General features: G+C 43.0%; 3 protein-coding genes across 3 annotated transcripts; all 3 read right to left on the reverse strand.

The window, feature by feature from the left end:
• Positions 1–1,415: 1,415 nt before the first annotated feature.
• Positions 1,416–1,973, reverse strand: LOC105943828 (keratin, high-sulfur matrix protein, B2A-like). Its single transcript, XM_045159552.1, has one exon. The coding sequence runs from the start codon at positions 1,971–1,973 to the stop codon at positions 1,416–1,418; it is 558 nt and encodes a 185-aa protein (XP_045015487.1).
• A 5,489-nt stretch (positions 1,974–7,462) lies between these two features.
• On the reverse strand, positions 7,463–7,966 carry LOC101602395 (keratin-associated protein 1-3-like). Its single transcript, XM_012948113.2, has one exon. The coding sequence runs from the start codon at positions 7,964–7,966 to the stop codon at positions 7,463–7,465; it is 504 nt and encodes a 167-aa protein (XP_012803567.2).
• A 3,617-nt stretch (positions 7,967–11,583) lies between these two features.
• On the reverse strand, positions 11,584–11,976 carry LOC101602101 (keratin-associated protein 2-1-like). The gene has a single exon (XM_004655419.2). The coding sequence runs from the start codon at positions 11,974–11,976 to the stop codon at positions 11,584–11,586; it is 393 nt and encodes a 130-aa protein (XP_004655476.2).
• Between the last annotated feature and the right edge of the window lie 5,784 nt (positions 11,977–17,760).

Genomic DNA, 17,760 nt, shown 5'->3' on the forward strand with positions numbered 1-17,760 from the left:
GCTCTCCAATAAATAAATTAAAAAAAAAAATGGAATGCTTGGGCTGGAGAGATTGCTTAGTGGTTAAGGCACATGCCTGTGAAGCCTAAGGACCTAGGTTAAATTCTCCAGGGCCCATGTAAGCCAGTTGCACATGGTGGCATATGCATTTGGAGTTCGTTTGCAGTGGCTGGAGGACCTGGTGTGCCCATTCTTTCTCTCTCTCCCCTTCTGTCTCAAATGAACAAATAAAAATAAAATCTTAAAAAAATAGAATTTTGAAATTGCTATTTATATTTAAATATATTTATAAATAAATTTATTGGATATGGCCATTACATACAAACATATTCATGTATGATAAATATTTGTATTTTTCTTGTGACCATTTTGAACCAAAAACATAAATATTGAGCAAAACTTTTATTATTCTCACTTCCTAGGAAAAAAATTGAAGTACAAAACTTCTGATTGAGAATACATAATTTTTCAAAAATATTTATTTAATTCTTGTCACTTATTTTCATACCCATATATGGCGTTTTGATCATATGCACCCCACACTACTCACCCTTAACCCTTCTTCCCACTATAGCCCATTTTCTTTTGTGAGAAGTTTGTATTCCTCATGCTTCTCCTGTTCTCTGCTGTCCGACTCCCTGGAAAAGGAAGAGTATGAATCACTAGCAGGTGTTGCCACTGTTTAAAGAGTGTCTGAAATAGCATCCCTGTAGCTGACGAAGCGAGTCACATTTAGGTTTTTGATTCAGAAATCTTGGCATCTACGCTTGCTTGCTTATAAAAGCACTGTGGGCACAAGAGATGGCAATAGACTCTGCACCATTTCTGAGACCCTTGGAAATTGACTTTACTGTATATTTTACAAAATATTTTGTTTATTTATTTAAGAGAGAGAGAGAGAGAGAGAGAAGCAGTTAGAGAGAGCAAATGGGCATACCAGGGCCTCTAGCCACTGCAAATGAATTCCAGGTGCATGTGCCACCTTGTTCATCTGGCTTACGTGGGTAATGGGGAATTAAACCTGAGTCCCAAGGCTTTGCAGGCAAACACTATAACCATTAAGCAGCAATCTCTCTGGCCCATTTACTGTATCTTTTTATGGGCTCAACCTCCACTGAACTCATCACATTTCCTAACAAGGTGTGAAGAGAGCAATAGAGATTAACAAAAAACAGTTTAGAATGTTCCACGTGGTTTCTAAGAAATATCTATTATTGCACATTGAATTAAAAAAGAAGAGACTTTTGATGTACCAATATATATAATTTATTAGACCTTGACATACTCTTCTTCTTTCATAAGGAGTGCAAGTTGCAGGATAATGGAGTAGGAGAGGAGAGGTTTAGCAACTGAAGAGGTAATTAGTTTGGGGACCAAGATGAAAGTTAACTGTTTAGGAATCAGTAAGTTCTCTCTTAGCAGGTAGGCTCAGAGCAGGTAGGCTGGCAGCAAGTGGGCTCAGAGCAGGTGGGCTGGCAGCAGGTGGGTTCTGAGCAGGTGGGCTGGCAGCAGGTGGGCTGGCAGCAGCAGGCTGGGCGGCAGCAGGACTGCCCACAGTAGGACGGGCGGCAGCAGGAGGCCTGGGCATGGTGCAGCTGGCAGCAGGTTGGGGGTGTGCTGCTCGCCACGCAGCAGGGGGGCAGGCAGGTGCCCTCGACGCGGCAGTCTGGGCGGCTCCATCTGGTGCGGCAGCTCACGGCTCCACTGCCTCCCTCCTGGCCACAACCAGTCCTACAGCAGCTGGACTGGCAGCAGCTGGTCTGGCCACAGATTGACTGGCAGCAGCTGGTCTGGCCACAGGTTGGCTGGCAGCAGCTGGTCTGGCCACAGGTTGGCTGGCAGCAGCTGGTCTGGCCACAGGTTGGCTGGCAGCAGCTAGACTGGGAGCAGCTTGGCTGGCAGCAATTAAGGCCGCAGTTCCCGCTGGTGGAGCAGCTGGGGAACCCACAGAAGCTGGTAGCGCAGCAGGCCATGGTGACAGGAGCGGGTTTCGAGGCTGGTTTGCTTGGAGAAGTGTTGTGTTGTGGGTTTTGGCTGTGACCACCCCCTTGAGCCTTTTATAATCCTTAGCTGGCTACCACCTTCCTAATTTTCAAAGTCTCTTCCTTGCTTGTGTTTATATAATTTGCCTCTGAATAATAATTGGTCAGTTCTTGAGTTATTTGTTCAACCTTCTGGAAAAGGCTTTCAAAGTTTATTTTATTTGGTGTTCAATTAGGGCTCTTAATTATAGTGAAGTAGTTATTAGCAATTATCGAAAACATGATCCTGGATCTTCTGTATTTGTTATGATCTCATAGCACAAAGAATAATTCGCTCAGGATGCTCCCATTTAAGGAGTGCCAATATTACTCAACGCTGACGCCCAACATCATGGCTCCAATACTGCCAGTTGCTTCCTCTCAGTTTTTGCATTTTCACTTTGGCTGTGAAACGAGGCTGGATTTGGATGGTTAGGGAAGGGGATACTTTCTTTGCATCTGAAAAAAATGTGGATAGATTGTTCCAAATAACATTTTGGATCATTTATTGTGCACCTGAACAACTCCAAATACATCACACATGTCAATTCTTTCCTTTTTTGTTTTTTGTAGCAATCCTATGGGGTGGGTACCATTGCTACTCTTACAATACAGGTGAACAAACTGTGACACAAACCAGTTTAGATAACTTACCCAAGATCACACCGACTGGAGAATCTGCAATCTGAGCCTCAGTCATCTGACTCCAGGCTCAACAGTTAACATCAGTTGTCAGTTCCCTCTGTTCTCATGTAAGCCACTCAAAGGAAAACCAGAGGGTAGACATGAGAATTTGCCCATTTTCTTATAAGCTCTTCTTGGAGCAACAGGTAGAGTGGAGTGTATGTATTAACATGGTTTATTAGAGGCTTTCCTAGAGATTTTTATCTATATTTAACTTTGTTGACAATTTTCATACATGTGCAAAATGTATTTTGGTTATAATCCCCTCCCATTACTTTCTTTTGCCCCATTCCCCTTTCTTTGAATCCCTTTTCCCAGCAAATCCTTCTGTTTTAATATCTTCCTTTCTTCCTTCTCTTGCCCTCCCTCCCTCCCTGCCTCTCTCTCATACTCTCTTTATCTTTCTCTCTCTCTTCACCATCATTCAAGAAAAACATTTTGATGGACCCAATATTGTGCAGATCTTTGGTGGCCAGGCAAGCTTCTTTTGGCAGATGACCTTGACTCCTGGGGAAACTCAGAACTTTTTAAAGTGCCGAGAATAAATTACTATTGAGTGCTCACCACTAAATGTGGCATCTCTATCATCCTCTCCAAGGGTCAGAGAGCACTATGGAAGGGGGAGGGGAAGAGTGTAAGTCAGAGGATGGGGAGGCGTGCTTTGAAACACTGTTTCCTAGACACAAAATGGTCCATTGCATTTGTGAGCTGACAGTGGCTATTGTTACCTGGACAAGGTTGGGGTCATCAACATTTCGTTATTTATTTATTTTTATTTTATTAGTTTTGTACTCAGTGTATACAGTGAAGTTGGTACCATTGTTAGCCTCCTCCTTGTCCTTCCCCCTCTGCAGGGACCCTCCTCTTTGGGGAATGTGGGTCGTGCATTGTGGGGTTAGCCATCAGTTATGGGTAAGAGGCAATGTCTCTGTGCATAATGCCCCAACTCGTGGCTCTTACAATCTTCCTGCCCCCTCTTCAGCAAATTTCCTTGAGCCATGTTGGGTTTGTTTTAGGTCTACTTCAGTGATGAGGTCTTGGGAGCCTCTGTGTCTCTGGATCTCTGGTTTGGTAGGAGTTGAGTGTTCTCTGTGTCTGTCTCCTTCACCCTTGTGCTGGTACCAGGTTCACCAAAAAAGTATTTTTAAAAATTTTTTATTACTTTTTCTTTATTTATTTGAGAGCGACAGACAGATAAAGAGGCAGATAGAGAGAGAGAGAATGGGTGCTCCAGGGCCTCCAGCCACTGCAAATGAACTCCAGATGCGTGCGCCCCCTTGTGCATCTGGCTAATGTGGGTCCTGGGGAATCGAGCCTTGAAGCGGGGTCCTTAGGCTTCACAGGCAAGCGCTTAACCCCTAAGCCATCTCTCCTGCCCAAGAAAGTATTTTTTAAAAGCAGAATGAGCACACTTTAAGAACAAGTGTCAAATAATTAAATTTACCTGTTTTGTGACTTCACCTAATCTTTTACTACAGGTTAGGTCAATTTTAATATTATTTTTAAATTTTTTTGTTTATTTTTATTTAATTATTTGAGAGTGACAGACAGAGAGAGAAAGAGAGGAAGAGAGAGAGAGAGAGGGAGAGAGGGAGGGAGAGAATGGGCTCGCCAGGGCCTCCAGCCACTGCAAACAAACTCCAGATGCATGCGCCCCCTTGTGCATCTGGCTAACATGGGTCCTGGGGAATCAAGCCTTGAACCTGGGTCCTTAGGCTTCACAGGCAAGTGCTTACCCACTAAGCCATCTCTCCAGCCCATGAATATTCACAACTATATGAAAATCATATTTAGCATTTTTATCATAGAGTACATGACATACTTTATAGCATGTTGATGTGTGGTCAGAAGGTTAGTGTAGGTATTAGAAACTACTGCACTACACGTGGTTGGAGCATTTATATATATATTGAATGAGGAAACTGATGAAAGTCAAGTTGCCTTTTTTTTTTTTTTTTTTTGGTGGTAGTTGGGATGGAACCCGGGTCTTCACATATGCTAGGTAAGCACTCTGTCACCGTCACCAGCCTCTCACATGGCGTTTTTGACACAGGGTCTCATTTAGTCCAGGCGAGCCTGGGCTTGAAATCACTATGAACTGAGGCTGGCCTTCAACTCCTGATCATTCTACCTCCATCTCTTGTTGGGATTACAGGGGTGTAGTTATCAACATACTGATGTTTAAAGAAGCAAAGAAAGAATTTTTAAGGAGGAAAAATATATAATAGTCTAAGGCATTATAACATATATATTACTATGTTCTGTACTCTAAAGACTGATCTCCATTGGCACAAAGATGTAATAATTGAGGTGTTGAAGTGCATTATTAATAAGAGCCATGGAGATAAGAGCACGTCATAATGCACCTCCATTTTTTTTTAACTTTTCTACCACATGACATCTCTCACAGTACAAAATTTAACTCAAGTTTTATGTGTATGGACTTCAATTGCCTTTAGGGAATTACTAAGGATAAAATATGATATGCTGTTCCTTCATTTCATTCTTGTTTTACTTCAGAACACTTTCTGGAGATTGGAATAAGAAAGGTGATAGTTCATGGCTGACATCATGGTCCTTTAAATCCAACCCTATAAGGCACACTTGTTTTCTGCTTCACAATACCTGTGAGGATGGTATATGTAGAAGGATATCAATTGATATTTCCTTTCCTCGTTTTAAAAAGCATACAATATGTTGAGAAGCATTAGCTTCCAGATGTTAAGTGAAATAAGAACAGAAGTGTTCCTGGCTAAGTCAGTTTAGGAGTGACGTTATAGAGATAACTTTATCACAGGGCACCATGGCTCCTATAATATTCTAGTGATTCATAAATCCTCAAGGTGATAATACAACATTCCTTTAAACCAAGCTTCACATCAGGCACATTCTACATGCCTGCATTTAAAAATATATAATTTGAGAGGCAGACAGAAAGAGAGAACGGCACTCCAAGGCCTCCTGCCACATGGGCGGGAGAGATGGCTCAGTAGTTAGGGTGCTTGTCTGCAAAATCTAACACCCAGAGTGTGACTCTCCAGTACCCCTATAAAGCCAGATGCACAGAGTGGTGCATGTATCTTGAGTCTGTTTGCAGTGGCAGGAGACCTCAGCATACCCATTCTCTCTCTGTCCCATTCTCTGTCCCTCTCTCTGCCTGAAAATAAATAAATAAAAATATTTTTGTTGATTTTTATTTATTTATTTGAGAGCAACAGACAGACAGAGAAAGAGGCAGAAGGGGGAGAGAGAGAATGGACACGCCAGGGCCTCCAGAAACTGCAAATCAACTCCAGACGCATGTGCCACCTTGTGCATCTGGCTCACGTGGGTCCTGGGGAATCAAGCCTTGAACCGGGGTCCTTAGGCTTCACAGGCAAGTGCTTAACTGCTAAGCCATCTCTCCAGCTCAATAAAAATGTTTTTAAAAAACATACAACATTATTGGAGTATTGAGTTTCCCTCCCCCTTTGGAGCATTGTGAACATTGTAAACATGTCTCCTATTAAGTAATCTACTTGTCTCGGTCTTTCAGGAACATAGTAAGTCATGTAGTTCAACTTTCAGATGAGAAATAGTTGCTCAGATAGTGAACAGCCTTGCTCAAGCAGATGTGGGTTGTTACTTACCAAGCTAAGCCTCGAAACCAGGATGATTTTATATCTTATGCTATAGTTTTACCATCATGTACCTACAGTGTTTTCCATTTTATGCTATCCCTCTGATGTTTGAAAGAATCATACACAGACTCACATATGGATGACTGGATTGGCTTGGCAACATTACAAGCAGCTGAATGACGTAAACTTCCTTTTGGTAAAGTTCTGAAACACTGAGCTCGTCACTTTATGTAGGTGAGGATCCTTGGAAATAGCTCATAATTACTGTTGTGTCCTTTTTGGGGTGTGCGTGTATAGGGTATGGGTATAGTGTGGTGTGTGTAACGGGTGGCGTATGCACATGTGCATGTCCTATGCACATGTATGGAGAAGCCAGAGGAGAACACTGGGCATTCTTCTTTTGTCACTCATCTGTGTATTACTTTTCTGGAGAAGGGGCCTCCCTCCCACAACCTGGAATTGCTATCCATCAGAAATCCCCAGGGACTCTCTCTGGTCTCTGTCCTTCCCCCAGTGAACTGGAATTGCACAGGTGCATAACCATACTCAGCTTTTTACATGGGCTTTAGCGAGTTGACTTGGTGGTCTGAGAGACCCTCTTGCTTAAGTGACAAGTGCTCTTAACCGCTGAACCATCTCCTTAGCCCATGTAATATCCTTTAAACCACATATTTTGGTTGCAGCACAGTAGACTAGTGGGAAAACAAAGAAAATCCACATTTAGAGACCACGATTCAAAGAATAAAACAAAGAAACCAGAGTGCATATTGAGATATTGGGAAATCCCAGCACCCCAGGATCATTCACAAATTCCAAAGAAAACTTTCTCAGAATAGCTTTATCATCGAAAAGATGATTATTTTATTAAAGCCAAGTCCCAACGAAAATTTCAGGTAATGTTTAGAGTAATACGACACATCCATTTTCACAATGTGGGTCTTCTCTTGTGATGTTTCATGCCTACAAAAAACTTTTGGTCTTCCATTGAAAATGCATTTACCTCCTGGGAAGTCATGTAGCTGTGAGACAAGAGGCTGAAGTCTGGGCTACGAATGTTGAAATTCAGAAGATTGGTGGGACTCTAACTGGGTTGCATTGAAGTGTCATCTTCTCAAGGCTCCCATAGGAAGGAGGTTTTCAACAGCTGGGCTCACAGCAGGTGGTCTGGCAGCAGGTGGGCTGGCAGCAGCAGGCTGGGCGGCAGCAGGACTGCCCACAGTAGGACGGGCGGCAGCAGGAGGCCTGGGCATGGTGCAGCTGGCAGCAGGTTGGGGGTGTGCTGCTCGCCACGCAGCAGGGGGGCAGGCTGGTGCCCTCGACGCGGCAGTCTGGGCGGCTCCATCTGATGCGGCAGCTCACGGCTCCGCTGCCACCATCCTGGCTGTAGCCGATGCCACCCCCAATGCCACAGCCAGTTCCACAGCTGGACTGGCAGCAGCTTGGCTGGCAGCAGCTTGGCTGGCAGCAGCTTGGCTGGCAGCAGCTGGACTGGGAGCAGCTTGGCTGGCAGCAGCTGGACTGGGAGCAGCTTGGCTGGCAGCAGCTGGACTGGCAGCAGCTTGGCTGGCAGCAGCTGGAGCCACAGGTGCCACCCGTGGAGCAGGTGGGGAACCCACAGAAGCTGGTAGCGCAGCAGGCCATGGTACCAGGAGCTGGGTTGAGAGTGGTGTGGTGAAGAGAAGTTTCTGAGTGATGGCTCCCTGTTCTACCACGGGCCTTTTATACCCCTGTCACAGTTGCTCTGTGACAGACAGCATTTTTGTCTTGTTACTCTTAAAACCAGCTTTTCTGAGGCCCTCTGATTATTCAAATGCTAAATTACTTCAGTGTCTCTTCAAATGGGCAATTCCTCATTGCTCAGCTCATATTCACCCATAGGCTCATCCTCCGTACACGGAGTAAACTGCTTCCTTTCAAGCAGTGCTACGATTTCCACTCAGGACTCAGCCTCAGCTTTATGCTTGTGGTTTCAGCACCTGACAAGGTGACTCTTGCCCTTAAAATGATGTGATTCGGGGGACTTGCTCACCAAACTAAAATATTCACAGAAGAATGATTGGCCTTTATGCAAGACTACCTTAACATTTTTTTTTACGTTAGTATCATTGTAGTTTTTACAGTCATCAGGTGGAAATTGTGAGAAAGTCCATATTCGTAGGAATTCACAGATCCCTCCAGATGCAGGGTCTTTCCAGTTCTTGCGATTGCTTCTGAACTTGAGGCATTCACATTTGAGAAAACATTTGTCACTCAACAGGGTGATGGAATGAAACCTGTTTTCATCCGATGTAATTTTAAGAAGAGACTAAAATTCATAATCAGTAGTTGAACAAGAATCACAAAATATTCCAGTGAAATTTAGGCTTATTTATGAAAGTGAACAATTAATTTTTATGTGGATTATTTGGGCAGTACTTGTCTGTGGAAGAATTACATTCTGTTTATGTCATTGCTCCGTGTGTCCTGCAAAAGGTTATTGAGGTTAAAGAGCCCAACAAACAAGCTAACCAAGAAGAACCAATGAAAGAAAAGGATTTAAGAAATTCTTTCTTTTCTAGATCACAATGTTTATGAGACAGGTTACATGAGAGATAATCAGTTATGATTTAGTAGGTACAAATACAAAAACATTAATATAAATTATAGAAAACAAAAATATCAAATGATTCCCTGATAGCTGTTCCCCCCTCCCAGCACAAAAAATGATATGATTTTCAACTGAATGTTCAGGGTTCTGTGAGGACACATGAAAAAAATTGGTAGCCAAAGTCATATTGTTGTTACTTGACTTATGTTTATTCTTCCCTTTCAATCATGACTAGAAGCACACAGTTAGCTTTTTATGAGATGGAGGTACTGGGTGACAGGATTACCCTGGAATATGACTCATGCCAGCTTTAATAAAGACATGTCATAGGTAGCCATGACTGTAGGCATGGAGTTGGAAAATGATTATATGTAATCAATAAATAGTATACTTAAAATTACCTATAACATTTCATCAAATTATCTTTTTTCACTCAATATGATAGGTATAGAAACATATATATATATATTTTTTTTTTGTTTTCTAGGTAGGGGCTCACTCTGGTCCAGGCTGACCTGGAATTAACTCTGTCATCTCAGGGTGGCCTTGAACTCATGGCGATCCTCCTACCTCTGCCTCCCGAGTGCTGGGATTAAAGGCGTGCGCCACCACGCCCAGCTTTTTTTTTTTTTAAATTTTTATTTATTTATTTATTTGAGAGCGACAGACACAGAGAGAAAGACAGATAGAAGGAGAGAGAGAGAACGGGCGCACCAGGGCTTCCAGCCTCTGCAAACGAACTCCAGACGCGTGTGCCTCTTGTCCATCTGGCTAACGTGGGACCTGGGGAACCAAGCCTCGAACCGGGGTCCTTAGGCTTCACAGGCAAGCACTTAACTGCTAAGCCATCTCTCCAGCCCGAAACATATTGTTTTAAATGTAAATAGCACAGCTTATTTAGTTCCATGATACAGAAAGTACTAGAGGGTCATATAGAAAAGAAGAGCCTATTTGTCTGTTTCATGTGTGGCCCTGGTAAAGCCACTTAGCCTCAAAGCCCTACATTAGAATGCTGGTGTTGTGATATGGACAACTTTTAGTTTTCCATCAGTACCAACTCATGGTAGAATACTATAGAGTCTGGAAATAGATACATTGTGAAAAAGTTAAAGGACCTTCTGCCTCCACTTTTGGCTAGAAGAGCTGGGTGTTGAATTGCCATCCATCTTTCCTAGACCAATTCATTTGACTTTATTGTAGCTGCTTTTCAGGATCAACTAGCATTAGCAAATCTCTTTGTATCTTGACTTTATTTAAATATTCTTTTAGTAGCTCAAGAACATTAATATGAGATAGTGGACAGAATAGGTTAAGGAGTAGTGATTTGGAACATACAGTAAGTATAAATTTGTTAAAACTATTTTAAGGGTTTTGGGACCATAATAGTTCATCACAGAACTGTTGAAAGTCACATTTACTTCCCAATTGTTTCTTGTTTCCCACATTTAACTGAATGTGCCTCTGGGTTTCTCTGTCAGTCATATACATTGTGGGTTCTTAATTCCATCACCATTATCGTAGCTCAGCTCTTACAGTATACCACTTGACAAGAGTAATGGCCTCCTGGTGAATTTCTAAATGGCTGTTAAACTTTGTTTTTCTGTCTTTATTTTTTACTTGCTTATTTATTTATTTTAGAGAGCGAGGCCTATACATAGAAAGAGAGAGAGAGAGAGAGAGAGAGAGAGAGAGAGAGAGAGAGAGAGCAATTAAATGGACACACCAGGGCCTCTAGCCACTCAAAATGAACCCAGATGCATGTGTCACCTTGTGCATCTGGCTTACATGGAAACAGGGGAATCAAACCTGGGTCCTTAGGCTTTACAAAAAGAAGCATCTTAACCACTAAGCCATCACTCAAGCCCTACTTATTTATGCTGCGATTTGTATATGTTCATGTTTGTGAATTCAGGTGTTTATGTGCCATGGCTTGTGTGTGGAGGTCAGAAGACAGCTTCAGGGTGTTGGTCTTTGTTTTCTTCCCTGTGCAGATGCAGGATCTCTCTTATTGTTCACCACTGCTTTTGCTAGCTGCCTGGAAGCTTTGGTATTCTCCCATCCCAGCCTCCATTAAACGCCATAGCCACGCTGAGATTACAGAGGCTGAGATTATACAGGCTCATGCTTATGGGTCCAGACATATGTGCCTTCTGAGAATCTAAGCAGGCAACAGAATCTTCAATCATGTGGAATGCTATCTTTTCCTGAACTTCCCTGTTGTTTCACATCAATTTCACCTCCCTTTTCATTCTACTTCACTTATCTCTTTTATCCACACCCTCCTTCCTGTTCAGTTATGGTGGATTAAGAGGGTGGCATCATTTTTAACTCAATTTGAAGGCAATCTGTGACTTACTGATGGCAGGCAACCCACAGTTTTTATTGTTTTGAAATTTAATGGCAATATACAACAAGTATGTGTAAATAACACTATAGTAATGTTTTCAAGGCCAAAGAAGAGTTTATTAGGAAATTAATATGCTCCCAGTCCTTAGAGCCAAGGTGGAAATGAGGCTTGCACAGGCCTTCGTAGATGAGCCTGGGTGTCCATTCGCAGGCTGGTTGATTTGGAGCTTTGGTAGCTCAGGGCAGGAAGTTGGTTAGGCAGGAAAATGGGAATATGACTTATTCAGAAGAGTGATGGCTTCACATTGGGGGGTCAGCTCACTGTTCAGCAGCACGTGTTGCAGGGGGAGGACCTGCAGACGGTGCGGCAGGGAGCAGGCTGGCAGCAGGGTGGCCTGCAGCAGGGCGCCTGCACGGAGATGGGCTGGCAGCTGGTGGAGGTCCAGCAGCAGGGCCTGCACACCACGGCGGTGCAGGAGGAGGGGCAGCAGGTGATGGGGCGGCAGCAGCCCTGCTGCAGGCTGCAGGGGTCGCAGCAGACGGGGCGGCGGCAGGGCTCGCAGATGGGGCGCGTGCAGTGGGGCACGCAGGTGACGGGGCGGCACACCGTGGTCTGGCAGGACACCGGGCGGCAGCAGCAGGGGTCGCGGCAGCAGCAGGGCTGGCAGCAGCCTCCGCAGCTCTGGGAGGAGAAGGAGCCGCAGCAGGAGCCGGTCATGGTGGCGTCTGGGCTGTGGTGGGGTTGAGGAGTGGAGGGAAGTTGGGTGTTCTCAGGTGTGATGGCTTCCTCAGAGTCGGGTCCCTTTATATACCTGGTGGGGTGCTGATCATGCATCTTGTTTAACTTTTGGCTAATTGAGTAGACTTCTGTTTGAATCATGGTTGAGTCATGATCTCATTACATACTTGTTATTGCATCTCTAAATATGAATTCCTCCCCACTGTTCACTGGGAAACCTCAAGAATTCAGAGCCACTGGAGTTGACTGCAGCTGTAATTGACAGATAATTGTGCATCTTTAAGGGGGTACAGTGAGGGTTCTTATACACTTATGTCCACAGTGTCTCTATCAATTCAGGGTACAGTTTACCCTCTCCAACATTAATCATTTCTTTTTGATGGAACCATGCACAATTCTGTCTTCTCTTTCTGATTATGCAGTACCATGTGGTCAACTGTAGTCACTCTCTGTGTAATAGAACACCAGGTTTATTATTTAGCTGTGACTTTGTACCCACTCTACCAATCTCTCCTCCTCTCCTTCAGCTCTTGTCTTTTTTTTTTTTTTTTTCCCTTTAGGAAGCAACTGGAGGTTCACGTAGATGTAAGTGCCAAGGTTAACAAGCAGCGCTCAGTAAAAGGATGCATCACATCCGCACATGGCGCTGGGCTTCCTGAGAGAGGGTTGTGCTGAAGCACCTTTGTAGTATGATGAGAGCTTCCTGGCTGCTCTCCAGTCCCATCTCAAAGAGCTGCTGAGGCTCATTTCAAGCAGGTAACAGTAATATAAAACTAGACCGAATGGTCTCAAGGGAGCCTCAAGTTCTTTTTTTAATTAATAATAATTAAACAGGGGCTGGGGAGATGGCTTGTGGATAAGAACCCTTGTAGGTCAAGCATGAGGACCTGAGTTTGATCCCCAGTACCCACTTAAAATGCTCCATGTGGCTGCTTACCCCTGCCACCCCAGGGCTGAGAGGGGCAGGGACAGAAGGGTCACTGGGGCTTGCTGGTTAGCCAGTCAAGTAAAAAATAAGTGAAAACAAAACACAATGGGAGCTTCAGGTTCAGTGAGAGAGTGTGTCTCAAGGGAATGAGGTGGAAGAGCGATAGAAGAAGGATGCCCGTTGGTCTCCTCGGACTTCAGCACACACGTGCACAGGCTGAGCACATCTGAGCACACGTACATGCACACACGTGAATACACCTCATCTCCTAACACACACACACATACACACACACAATTGAGCATAGAGAGCGTGTGACTACTGCCTGGATTCTTCTCTGGAAGCATCTACTTACACATCACAGAACAGTTAGACACATCGCTCCATGACAATTTCTTCTTTTGAGAGGGGCGACACATTTGTTTAATCTCTTCATATGAAAGAACGTGAAAGCCTTTGATAGAGCAGCACTTCATATACAGAAAAATCAAAGGTTTACTTTTATAAACCAAATACGAATTAGAGTAAAGCCTCTAAGATTGTCATGCACCGTTTTCTCTTCTCCAGCTCAGGTTGAGTACTGGTTTTTATCTCCAAAACTGACTTTGTTATTTGTTTATGAGAGGCTTTCACTATTAAGAAGCCCAGGCTATCCTTGAACTCACAATATTCCTGCCTTAGCCTCCCAAGTGTTGAGATTACAGGTGTATACCAACATGCCCAGACAAGTAAAATGACAGTTTAATTACTTTACCTTCCATGGCATATCGAGTTGTCATGGGAAGTTTTTCTTCTTTTTCCTAATAAACCTATTATAAGACACACTGCTCAGGGGAAGCCTGTGGGAAGGCTGGACCACCTTTGTAACACTGTGGCCCTGCTGAAAATGTGACGGACAAGTTTCTGCAGGACTGGTCCAGGGAACATTCTCTCTACTTTGCAGCTTCTCCTTCTTATTCTCAGCCAGATAGCATCTGGGTCAGTGTCATCTTTTCTATAGTAAAGCACAAGTGTGACTTGGCTCCTGGGATCTAAAGTTCCCCAGATGGAATTTTAAGCATTCTCAATACTTAAAAAGAAATATGGACTGACGGACAACATAGTTGGGGAGACAGAGGAGGGATAAGTCCATCAGACTCATCATTAATGATCTTCTACACTCATTTCATATTCTTGCCTTACTTCATAGACATGAGCTTCTTTTTTTCTCCAAAGTAATATCCTAGATTATAAGTTCCAGGACTGGAGAGAGATGGCTTAGTGGCTAAGGCACTTGCCTGCAAAGCCAAAGGAGCCAGGTTCAATTCCCAGATGCACAAAGTGGTGCATGCATCTGGAGTTCATTTGCAGTGGCTGAAGGCCCTGGCACACCCATTCTCTTTCTCTCTTCCTCTCTGTCAAATAAATAAAATATTTTTTTAAAGTTACATGCTAAATTCTTTTCAGGGAACATTGTCTCATTCTTTATTTTCAAGTGGCTGTGGAACCTTCATGATTTTTGTTGTTGTTTGTTTTGCAATGAAGCTCTCTTTCGAAGACACAGAAAACATGTTAATTGGACTCTTTATTTTTTCTATTGAAAAATACTTCTCAGCCAGTCATCTCAAAGAGAATTTTTTTTCTCTTGCTTTTATTAAGTTCACAATGATCAAGAGTCTAAGAATTGCTCAGAAAACTCTTCCAGGGTCTATTCACTCCAGAAAACTTACTACCTCTCCCTAGTCTAACATCGTTTCCAGGTGGAGAACATATGGCTCATTCATGCCAAGGGCTGTGAGGACTCAGCTCCATTGTCTGCATTGCCAACTAGTCAGGTGCTGGTAAAGCCTGACTGCCTGGGTTTGACTCCCTAGTACACACGTCAAGCCACACGCACAGAGTGGTACGTGCGCCTGGAATCAATGGCAGTAGCTCTGGTATATCCGTACTCTCCCTCTCTGTCTTTTGTTCTGTCTCTCTCAAATAAATAAAATAAAAATATAAAAAAATTAGTTCTCCCCTCTGCTATTATGACTTATAAATTTTACTACTCACTCTTACTCTCTGAGCCATAGCGTTTAGGTGTTATATCTTATTATGTTTGGCACATGTGTGTGGTGTGTGTATGTGAATGTGTGCAGGCATGCTCCTCAGCATGGTCCATATGTGCATGTGGAGGACGGAGGTCGATGTCGGGTGCCCTCCTCCATCACTCCCCACCTTATTTGCCGAGGGAGGATCTCTCACTTGCTAGCCAGCTTGGAGGTCCTGTCTCCACATCCTAAATCTAGGGTTTACAGGCAGATCCCTATTCCTTCCTGACATTTTTATATGGGTGCCTGGGGTCCCCAACTCCTCCAGTCTTCATGCTTTATCTACTGGGTTATCTCTCTAGCCCCTAGATGCCATATTCTAGCCAAAACAAAAACAATCATCCATTAAAAATTATGTAACAAAGAAAAATTTAAAAATGAAAAAATAAATATCAACTACTATTAGATTCTGCTGTGTAACATTACAAGTATTTTAGACATAAAGAGACATAAATATACAAGAAAATTTTCCTTTCAAGGTGGTTTCAAATTGTATAACTTCTTTTTGTAAATATAATCATATGCTATGGACAATTGCATATTATTTCCTAGTAGGTTTATAATCTTTAACCACTTTAAGCTATTTTTGTTATTTGGGTTTTTTTTTCTTTTTTTTGTTGTGTGTGTGTGTGTGTGTGTGTGTGTGCCTTTTAGGTTTTTTGAGACAGCGTTTCTCACTATGTAGCCTAGACATGTCTTAGACTCATGGTAATCCTCCTGCCTTAGCCTCCCAAGAGCTGGAATTATAGTCATTAGCAACCATGTCCAGCTGTTTTTGTTGTTTCTTACATTAAGTACTATTTGACTTTTTCCGTGTTTATGCTTCTTTTCCATGACTGCGTTAGAACATCTCTGAAGCAGGCTCTCTTTCCCATTCCTTTGTGTTTCCTCAGAGTGGGGAGCCCGGTGCCCCATTTGTAGTAGATGTTCAATGAAAACAAGCCAACTGACAGTAATTGATCAATTTGCTTGGAAAATGCCATTAAGGTTCATTTTCTGAGCACAGAGATCAGCAGCCTTGGAATGTCAGTGCTGATTTGACATCCATGAGCTTTGGCATTGTAAATAGCATTCTAAATAGCACATCTCAAGTACATGAAAGGAGATTCGTTACCCAAAGCTACAGTTCTGTGTGGGCACAAAAGAAAAATAAACATAACTACTTTAGGTACATAAACAAGTTCTACAATACTGAGATGAAGTGTCTATCCTAAAGATCTAATGCCAAGAGACTTCTACTCTCTGGGGTCATTTCTGAACATCTGTGAGAATAATTCCATTTTATCTTTATTGGTAATTAACTCATCATTCAATAGACTTTTTAAACTTTTTATTATTTTCGTATTTTTTAAAAATATTTTTTATTTATGAGAGAGAGAGAGAGAGAGAGAGAGAGAGAGAGAGAGAGAGAGAGAGGGCACACCAGGGCTTCTTGTCACTGAAATTGAACTACAGACGCAAGTGTTACTTTGTGCATCTGGCTTGATGCGTGCATTGGAGAATTGAACCAGAGCCCTTAAGGTTTGCAGACAAGCACCTTAATTGCTGAGACAGCTCTCCAGCTCCCATTTTATTTTCATTTATTTATTTAAAGGTTATAATCTTATACCCTATCTCCTATCCTCCATTCCACTGAGGGCTCTACTTAGTGGGTTGTTGGTATTTCTTCTCCTCCTCCTTCTCCTTCTTCCTCTTCTTCTTCCTCCTTTTCTTCTTCTCCTTCTTCTTCTCCCTCCTCTTCCTCTTCTTTTATTTATTTATTTACTTATTATTTATTTATTTATTTACTTATTTTTTTGTTTCTCAAGGTAGGGCTCACTCTAGCCCAGGCTGACCTGGAATTTACTATGGAGTCTCAGGATGGCCTCGAACTCAGTGATCCTGTGCTGGGATTAAAGGCATGCCTGGCATTTCTTCTTGTAAAACAAAGATCATGTCTGGGGGCGATGGCTCAGTTGTTAAAGGCACTTGCTTACAAAGCCTGACAGCTAAGGTTCATTTCCCCAGCCTCCCTCCTAAAACCAAACTGGCATTCATTTGCAGTGGCAAGAGAACCTGGTACACACACATGCACGAAAGTGCACATAAACACATGCACACGTGCATTCATGCACATGTAAAAGCATTTTTAAAAATTAAAAGGAAAGACAAAAATGATCAGCTAGATGTCACCTTGGGTTCCTTCCACCTGCCATTCTAGGCTTTCACTATGTGCTAGCAGGTGTCACAAGACAAATTGTCACCCTGTGAATGCAAAAGTCCCCTTGGTGCAGCCTCCTTGAGTACTAGTTGGTGGGTTTCTTAGGTGGCTGATGTGTGTCTGGTGTTTGGGGAATGTGATGAAGAGATGGTCGTTTCCACCATTCTCATAAGCTATGCATACACCAATTCCAGTGCTTATAAGAAAATGATTCAGTCTTAAGTTATTTCTGAGAACGATTGACGATGACTGCACTCTTGAGATATTGCTGGCATTTGATAATCTATGAAAGGAAAGATCACATCGTGATTTCTGCGCTCAGGGTATGAGTTTATTAGAAAACGGACACAACAGAGGCATTTGACTGGAGTTCAAGGCAGAGAGTGTTTTCCATCAGAAGGGGATCCAGAAAGTGCTTCCACACAGGTATCAGTTAGTTGAAGAGATGAAGAAAGGGCTGCTCAAAAAACAAAAACAAAAAAAGCAGTGCATTTTGCTATCATGTCCCAAATGGCAGCAGAATGGACCTGGCGATCTACTGGCCATTAGCGATCAGGGGCAGC

This window comes from Jaculus jaculus, chromosome 9 (assembly GCF_020740685.1).
Source record: "Jaculus jaculus isolate mJacJac1 chromosome 9, mJacJac1.mat.Y.cur, whole genome shotgun sequence".
NCBI lineage: Eukaryota > Metazoa > Chordata > Mammalia > Rodentia > Dipodidae > Jaculus > Jaculus jaculus.